The sequence below is a fragment of the Boleophthalmus pectinirostris genome, unplaced genomic scaffold, assembly GCF_026225935.1.
Source record: "Boleophthalmus pectinirostris isolate CB_2022bp ecotype Guang Dong unplaced genomic scaffold, ASM2622593v1 HiC_scaffold_19, whole genome shotgun sequence".
Taxonomy (NCBI): domain Eukaryota; kingdom Metazoa; phylum Chordata; class Actinopteri; order Gobiiformes; family Gobiidae; genus Boleophthalmus; species Boleophthalmus pectinirostris.
The window spans coordinates 25,743,686-25,753,120 of record NW_026571140.1 but is presented as its reverse complement, the minus strand read 5'-3'; the positions used below and the strand labels follow the sequence as shown (position 1 = coordinate 25,753,120).

Genomic DNA, 9,435 nt, shown 5'->3' with positions numbered 1-9,435 from the left:
GAATTACAAAATAAATATGCATTTTCTCTTGTGGCTCTTTCCCTTTGCTAGCTCAATAAATAGATTTAACAGCAGGTAGAAACTGTTAGAAACATTTTATTTAAATAACTTAACACTATTGGCCCAAACTTAAATCTTCAGTTTTGTTTTCCAATGTGTTTACTGCAAATAAAATAAAATAGAGTCCTAGAAGCTGCAGGGGCAAATTTACTTTTTAGCCACTTAATTGAAACCCAGTTCAGAGGTGCTGCTTATTGATGTGGTATTGCATATACACTTGCTTTCTAGGTACCTGGTATGATTTTGATTATATAGTATTTTGCATAAAACCCCTTACAGTAGGTTATAATAGTAGTCAAATTGGCACACAGTACATCTGTTCAGACTAATTGTGGATTGACATTGTCCTCCTGATGTTTTCGAGGAGGTGGAGGGGTGTCATCCTCCCCAGTGTCCTGCTTGTCTCTCTCTGCCTCCACCCAGCTCTGTGGGACAATCATCTTCTTTGGGCCGTGAGGGGGAGGACCCAGCAAGGCTTCAATGTCATCGTAGTTCACCACTTCACGCTCCAACAGGGCATTAGCCAACTGTAAACACAAAGCTCATGCTCATGGCTGTCTCATGAGGCTGGTTGTAGGGTAGATCATCTGAACTTACCATTGTAAGTTTGTCCCGGTTGTCGAGCAGTAGCTTCTCCGTTTGCCTGTAGGCCCGGGCTATCAGCATCTTTGCCTCCTGATCAAAGAGGAGGATTTTAGAAGAGTTTTAATTTCATATATTTTGTAATGACATTTACTACATACATGATCCATCTGATGCTGCAGTCCTTGACTAAAAGGGCGGCGTCCAACAGCACCTTGCTCCTCTGTCTCTGGGAACGAGACTTGCCCCACACTGTCACATACCATACTGCTTTACCATGGAGTATGCCACACGGGTCACCTTACGCAGATCATCCTGAGCTCCTGAAACAGGTGAATATTGTTAGTATCAAATCAGGACATGTCCACAAAAAAACAGACATAAACAGCACCAGAACCTGTGGTAACTTTGTTAAAGGTGATAGCTTCAGCGGCTCGACCCCCCAGGGCCATGCACATGCGCTCAAACAGCTGTTCTTTCGTGAACAGATACTGGTCACGAGGCAAGATCTGGGCAAATCCCAGAGCTGCATTTGTTCGTGGGGCAATGGACACCTATGCGAAATAAATAATAATACATATAATAATGATATACATTTTTTAGGTAGGTTAGTACTTTTCCAATAAAATAAAGTAGGCAATCTTTTACACTGAGGTGATTTGTACCTTCATGACTGCCTCTGTGTGCTCAAGTAGCCAGCCAACTAAAGCATGTCCAGACTCATGGAAAGCGACCACTCTTCGTTCCTCCTTCGAAAGGATTTTACTCTTCTTAACACTTCCTATAAACAACACATACATTTGAAAGGCTGTGATATAATGGTATGTAAAAAAAAAAAAAAAAAAAAAAAAAAAAACATTAGTACTGCACCTGCTATTACTCTTTCCACAGCATATTCAAAGTTCATAGTGTCAATATACTTATGGCCTTCTCTGGCTGCATGCAGCGCTGCTTCATTACAAATATTAGCAATGTCTGCACCTGTAGACAAATCACTCAGGTAATACACTGCATGTTTATGATGAGGAGAATAAAATATTGTCCAACATACCACTGAATCCTGGCGTGAGCTCAGCCAGGCGTAGAGAATAGAAACTTGCTGGATGGTTTAGCTTTAGAAATTTCAAATGCTGCTCATAGATTTCCTTTCTTTCCTGAAAGTAAATAAATACTTCTTAATAAACAAGAAATACAACTTCAATGGATTTCTAAAATGCCAGATAAAATATTAATTTGATTTGTTAACAAATCAACCTGTAGAGTGGGTAAGTCAATGAAGATGTGCCTGTCCAGTCGACCTGGTCTCATAAGAGCATTATCTAAAATATCAGCTCTATTGGTGGAGGCCAGTACAATTACATGATCTGTTGTCCCCATTCCTGTAAAAATGTGAGAGACTGTATGTAAAATATGGTATATGTATGTAACTTATGTATGTGAGAAGTAATCATGTCTTTCTGAAGAAAATGCTTGGGTTAAATATACCATCCATTTCGACCAGGAGCTGATTGAGTGTCTGTTCTTCCTCAGTGTTAGAGAAGCCGGACATGTTGGTAGAGCGCTTTTTCCCCACAGCGTCAATCTCATCAATATACACAATACATGGAGCTCTGGCACGGGCCTCTTTGAACAAACTCCTAACTCTAGCAGCACCTAAACCTGCAATGAAAAGACAAGTGTTCAGTTAGAAGACTTGACTTCAGTGTAACTTAAGTGCAGTGCATGCTAGATATAAATGTACCTCCAATGACCTCCACAAACTCAGACCCAGCCATAGCCAGGAAAGGTACCTGGGCCTCTGTAGCAACAGCTTTGGCCAGCAGAGTCTTGCCACAGCCGGGGGGCCCCAGCAGAAGGGCACCCTTGGGCACTTTAGCTCCAAGCTGTAGATATCGATCAGGGCTCTGACAACACAGATAGTATTTTATAGTCCACTGATGACAAAACAGTACAAATGTCAAATCTTCTTACTTTAAGGTAGTCCACAAATTCCTTTACTTCCATCTTGGCCTCATGCATTCCAGCTACATCCTTAAATTTCACACCTTTTCCTGATTTGCCATCAACAATGGTAAACTTTGCCATTTTCAGTTGGTTCTGGAGTAAAAATAAGTATATATGTAAAGGCAAAGTAATTGCATTTATACACCAAAATATCACCTTCTATGGTGTTACTCACAAATGCACTAAATCCACCTTCCCTGCCTCCCATGCCAGCAAGACGGAAAATATACCAAAGAATTGCCACACCAATGGCTGCCATTCCCAGAGCATAGAGCGCGCTACGAACAAAGTTACACATTACTTGAATTACACCAAAAACAATTTAGATCATAGAAATACAACTAGATTCAGCCATTTTGATGTAAATGCATAAAATCTGCACACTCTTACTTTCCAAAGAATCCAGTGCGTTTATAGGAGACAGGAATTCTGTCTTTTGAGTCAATATTCAACTCTTCTTCAGCAGCTCTGAGCTTCTCTTCAAATTTGTCAATGTTGGCGACCTGCATTCTGTACATCAATGCAAGCCTCTGTTCAAAAACAAAGATATTTGAAAATTGCCAAGTTTCTGTTATATATTTGAATCATTTCATATTAAACATACAGGTCGCCCAAAAATAACAGCTCCAGGATGAAGGTAGATTTCAACAGTGTCACTTTCAGGGACAACTTGTACACGTGACACTTCCCCCTTTGCCAGCATCTCATTGACAAAGTCATTCCATGAGATGTTGCCACCACTGGTGTTTATGGAGTTTAGCAGGCTCATGATCAGTGCAATAAAAAACAAAGTTCGAAGACGTTCTCGGTACATTTGATCCTCTTGCTCTCTACGTTTCTTGTCCTCTAAAAACAAAGAAGGTTATATTATCTCATCACACAAACATCTAATTGGAGCGTACCTTCATCCTCTTCTGGAGTTCGACCCTTTGGACCATCAGTCTTTTTCTTCTCCTGTCTGGATTGGGAGGTATTGAAAAAATATCTTGACCCTGCAACAAATATGTTCCAAATGAATGAACAGTCATTTTTATTAATAGAAAAAGAAATAATAACAAAGATGTATTCACCTAATATGTTAATCAATCCAACTGGGTTCCTTAGCAAATGATCCGTAATTAGGTCTGTGCTGATACCAGTCATTGCTGGACTCATGGGTTGAAACAGAAGACTCTAGCAGAAAATATTAGAAATGTGAAAACATTATTATTTCCCTTTTTCATAGCTACTGAAAATAATACACTGTATTACACTTTCTTTTTTTTTTTTTTTACAAAAACAAAAAAAGAGTTCTGTTATCAAAGAGCACCAGTGATGCCCCAAGATTTATAAAGGTTTTGTGACACAAATGTGCCGTGTTTTCGTTACCTTGATAAAGTGATGGTTTGTACTTGAAAACAGCCGCTCAGACTTTGACAGTAGAGTCTTTGTAAGTTGATTGTCGCTCCTGTATAAGATGTCTTTGACATTGTTGTTAGATAATTTCTTCAGAGCTTGATAGTTTCGTCCTGACAGAGTCCACAAGAAGCCTCTACTGTACTTTCTGTAAAGTCCAGCGCGGTATCGTAGTGCAGATGCCATAATATTATTATTATTAATAATAATAATAACAATAATATCTATCTACCACTCAGATGGTAGATGCATGGCTGATTGATTTTTTATAGATAGCAGGCTCCTAGCTAGCTCAACGCGCAAATAGAGTTTCTATGTCTATTCTTAACAACCCGATTGCCTTTACTCACGGTTCTACGTCACGAAAACTGTAAAAAAAAAAAAAAAGCAATCGTTAATCAACATGTCCATGCATTTGTGCAAAATTAAAACACGGTCATATTTCCTTAATACGAGTGCAGCAGCAGTGAGCTCAAGCGTTTCAAAACATTAGCTCTTCTTTGAATCTTCAGATCTTGAAAAACTCTAGACAAGACATTAAATGCAATTAACGCCCCCTGCTGCACGGGCATGAGAAACACAACAACAAAGTAATTTTAATGCAAATGTGTTTCTTAATATATATAAATATAATATCATATTATATCCTCTTTTTTCTTGGGCAGACTCATTTCTCTCATCTTTTTATGTATATCATTGTTGGATATAAGCTAGACAGCTACCATAAATAATATTGGCTATTCTTTTCATTGTCATTTATAAATAAACGGAATAAATGGAATGTGCATTTTTTTATTATGATACAATATAGGAAAAACTAACAAATTAATATTAATATACTGAATTTAGTGTAAAGGAGTAATCTGCAAATAATGCGTTTGTCTAAAAATGTCAGCAGATGGCACTATAATTCTGTTAACTCTGTTCCTCTTTATTTTGTTGACGCATATTTGTATTAAGATATAATATTCATAGACTGTATACAGTCCATGTGCATATTGCACGTATAACTAAAATATTTACATTTTGATCGTTTTCATTTCACTATGACGTAATATATAAATTAATTGGACATACATGTTCAATATACATTTATTTCAATGGACCATCATTGCTTCCTGGAACACATGGCATAGATCTTTTCAATCTTAAATTTGAAGAGTATTAAAATAGAACAGATTATGCTGAGGTACATGACCTAAACGTTAAAAAAAAAATTAAAAATTAAAAATGTAAACAAAATATGTTTTTGCGAAAATTTAGGAACATGGCAAAAATATCAAAGCACACACAAATTAGAGTGAATTTTGTAAACTGTACACACATAACCCTGTAGCATGTACTCCATTTCCTCTGCCTCGTCCTACAACAACATAATGGAGTGTTGGCTGTGTATTTGAAACTGCGTCCCTTGGTCAGCCACGTTGGATCTCTGTTGCTGACAAATAGAATGAGAAAAGGCTCTGTCGTGGCGCCAAAATGGCGCTAGTTTCCCACCTAATCAAAGCCGGAACCGCCCAAAGAATATCAGCCAATTGCAGCACTCGTTTCATTCACGAAATGTTTTCGTCATCGCGTCCACACACACGAAGCCAAAGGCCGCTCGGAAACCGCTCGAATGGGTTGGCGGAGAGGATTACATCGAAACTAAATATTGTATTTTGACGACATGCGCGAAATCATGCAACTCTGCAGTTGGTCGAATGGACTTCTAAAGACTTTAACTTGCTGGTGAAGATTCTTCTGTTCATCTAAAAACGAGTTTTCTGTGGATATTTCAGTGTTTTTTCTCTCGGTCGTCTGTTTGGTGCGCTAGCCTCCGTTGCAGCAGCATCGAGCTGCTTTGGAGCCGCGATGGTCGACTTTATGCGGATGTCTTTAGGAAGTCTACCTTGAACCGAAGGCAACAAATGGGAACATCTAGCATTGGCCGAAAACATCGCGGCGTAGACTAAATATTTTTGTCTTTTGTTTGGGGGGGGGGGCACAACAAAGGTAAGCTATAAATATGATTTGCAAAGCTAACAACAAACTGTATTACTCGTTGGTGGTTGCATGAGCCTGGACGCTAATATGTTGCGTCAAAGGTCAGCTAACCCAAGTGTTTTGTATTTGTTTTACTTATTTTGCCGCCGTAATACTGAATAAGCACTTATAAATAGTCACATAGTTCAGTATTTACTGCCTGCTTCAGACTGGACGCTGATTGCAGAACCTGGCTTTTCATGGTCTAATGTTTTGACCTGTTTTCCAGTACTTTCTTTGCACAAGCTTTGGTACAGGATTGCATGGTAGTAATATTTGTTTGGACTTTGTATTAAATATGTATTTCTTGCCGTTGCATAATTTGCAGAGTTAGAGTGCACTTGTCAATTCTTTCAGGTTTTCTACAAACTGAAGTTGACCTATTTCCGACTATTGCGTATTAGTTTTAGTTGTCCTATAATTGTTCGGAGTTGAATTTAGAATTTAGTGTTGCATTATTATGTTTGTAGTAATAGACTTGGTCCCATGCATGGCTGATGCGTGTGTTTGTAGAAAACTACGATGTTGTGTGCGCAGGAGGACAGCATGGAGCAGGGGATGTGGCAGAAATAGAGACTGGTGGAGATGCTCTCTACTGTGGTGCAGTAGTGATGCTGGGAAACCACTGCAGTGCTGCTGGTGTTGTTTCTTCTAAGACTCGAAGTATGTTTGAGTTTGTTGGGCGTTCTTGTTGACTACACTGCAGAGGCTCTGATACATAGTGTGGACAGGCACAGCCCTTATTTCTCTAACCTACCCCGACATACTCAGTGTTGCACATGTGGAACTCATGTGGTAACATCGTTATACTGTATGTTTTGTTCAGAGGGATGCTTCATGTGTGCACTTAGCGAGTGATTTCACTATTTATTTACCAATCTACACCATTTGGTATAGTTTAAAGTTTGATTCTTGCCCTCTTACTTTACTGTAATATTATTAGGGTGTACAAGTTCTGTGTAAAATGTATAATAGTTGTATAATGGTGTTGTTCTGCCATATAGAATGTCTTGGCCCATTTGAATGGACACACTGGTGTTGTTTGGCCTGAATTATGACAACGCTCACTGATCACTACCCAATTACCTAAAAACACTGTAACCTGCCATACACTGTTAGAGCTCATATCCACTGTAACAAGAACAGACAGTCAATATAAGAGGGGAAAGTCTCAAAGTGTGGATGCTGATCGAGACAAGGGGTCAGATTAAAAGCCACTGATGCAGAGCACTGCAGCAGAGGCACATTACACATCATCTGTCATGACTCTGCAAATTAAATTTTCAGCAACAAGATTCACTATCTGTTCAAAATGAGACACATCTCATTCATCATATTTACAAATGGAATTCAATGCAGGAATTTCAAATGTATTTGTAAGATAGAGTTGGTTACTGCAACATCAGGTGTTTCACTTCCCTTTTGTGGAGCTTTTCCAGTGACATGAAACAGTAATATATTATACTCCATTCCACATGGAGCGATGATAAATACTACATAAGAACAGTTTATTTTTTTTTAATGTTCACTCAGACATAAATTATACATTAGGAGTACGGGGCACAGTTTGTCCATTGCTTTCTAAGAATGGTGACTAATTCTGTTTCTGAACCATTTGAGCTGTGTGAGTTAAGTGTATATGACATTGTGTTTTATTTCTGGGGAATGCTTAGTTTTTGGGCATCAGTGTTGTATTAACAGATTGTATGATAGCACATCTTAGTCCAAACTGAGTTTCAGAGGCATTTTAGAAGTTGTGAAGTTGTTTTGGAAGTACTGCTTGGAATCCCACAAGCAGGCTTAACTTCTTTTTAATAGTAAGTCCAGTGTCTGTTATAACAACAAAATCATAGCTACAACTTCATATAGTCACATTGAATCTTTTGAGTCAGGTTCTGTCGATCCATTGGAAATGTTTGGGAGTATACTGCATACTGCAGCGTGATTGGAGCAGGCAGAGAAATTAAGCTTTGACTGAATCCTGTTAAAAAAAATCACAGACATGTTTCCCATCCACAAGTGCACAGAGTACTTCCTCCTGCACTTTTCCAAAACAAAGTCTGTATATTTCTGTTAAAATTTGATTTTTTACGTCTGTACTGCCATGTTTGTTTTGCTTCATTTTATCGTTGGAATTCATCTTGCAGTGCAAGATATTTGAACAATTGTCAGCTAGACTTGGGTGGTGCGAGGGCTGTAGTCTTTTAGTCAATTAGTTGCTTAATTGGTCAATGAAGTCTTAGTCAAGTTAGTCAAAGATTATTTTATTGAGAAGGATTTACATGGACAATAGTAGGAAGGAGAAGGCATGGAAGGATGTAGCTGGAGTTTGTAGTGAATGGAGTCAGGTTAATCTCCCTTTCCATCTGCACTGTTTACTAGTATTTCTCTCTATGCATAGTCATTATTGCAAGTGTAGTTTGGGTCAGATGCAGGCTAAGATCATAGAGGTACAAGCTTTTTACAGCTAAGGCTGATAATATATGGAACAATATTTATCGTGGTCACTGTTTCTTTGTACTGATGGAGAATTTTTGTTGTTTTTTTGTACTATGAATGTGATGAGATTTTAACTGTGGGGGGTTGGATCAATAACTTTTATGACTCAAAGTGTTTAATTTATTTATTGCAGGAATTAGCAGCATGTTCATTAACAGTACTCTCCAGAATAGTTTTTGGGGGATAATCCTGCTTTAAGGTTACCCTGTCGGTGGCATAATGGCATTCAGTATTGTCATCTATATTTTCTGCAGCACTACATCGTACTTCAAAACGTGTTGTTATGACAAGCCTACACACAACACAGCACGCCTCCTTTAGTCGATACACTGGGCATGCCTTTAGTCGACCAAGAATTTCTTCAGTCCACTAACACTAACTTGTTTGAATCCAGTAAGTAGCACAGTGAAAGGTACCACTACGGTATTGCTGTCAAAACATTAACTTCTTATCAACAAGTTTAAGTACCTTATGAGTCATGAGAAGGAACTATAGAAAGTTACCACAGTTAATAATGAAAAAGTACAGATTTTCCTCAACAAAATAATATTTTTTTTTAGCATTATATTACTATAGTGTGTTGTCATTCTAGGAAAATAACACTGTACTGGTTTCAACAACATTTATCATAAATATGATCAAACGTGTTTAAATATTGTAGCTAAGGTTCATATATTACATAAAACCAGACTGAAGTATAAAAAAATCACATGCAGAACTATCACCTCTTTAATCACTCTGGCTGCACTACACCAGAATCGAAAGGATAATTAGATTTTTTTGGAATGGCCAAATCTCAAACACTGCAATTATTCAGACAGTACAGCGTCCTCTCCTCTACAACAAAAGATCCTGCCTTTATGTGTGCTT

At 38.2% G+C, this 9,435-nt stretch overlaps 2 protein-coding genes across 4 annotated transcripts in view; one reads left to right on the top strand and one right to left on the bottom strand.

Annotated features, from left to right (window-relative positions):
* Window positions 1-80: 80 nt before the first annotated feature.
* spg7 (SPG7 matrix AAA peptidase subunit, paraplegin) lies at window positions 81-4,533 on the bottom strand. The gene is given in 18 exon segments (XM_020938820.2): window positions 81-587; window positions 658-735; window positions 804-900; window positions 902-965; window positions 1,040-1,196; window positions 1,308-1,423; window positions 1,513-1,623; window positions 1,694-1,796; window positions 1,897-2,021; window positions 2,128-2,301; window positions 2,384-2,546; window positions 2,614-2,739; window positions 2,822-2,924; window positions 3,037-3,176; window positions 3,251-3,492; window positions 3,549-3,638; window positions 3,717-3,819; window positions 4,015-4,533. Coding segments are annotated over 18 exon segments (2,412 nt in total). The 5' UTR covers window positions 4,228-4,533; the 3' UTR covers window positions 81-380.
* Window positions 4,534-5,645: 1,112 nt separating this feature from the next.
* Window positions 5,646-9,435, top strand: part of ankrd11 (ankyrin repeat domain 11) — a 112,899-nt gene continuing 109,109 nt past the window's right edge. The window contains exon 1 of one of the 3 annotated variants that reach the window (XM_020938857.2): window positions 5,646-6,036. The gene's annotated coding sequence lies outside the window, so the exon portion shown is untranslated. The remainder of the gene's footprint in view (window positions 6,037-9,435) is intronic. The other 2 variants (XM_055155024.1, XM_055155023.1) reach the window with 2 other exon arrangements.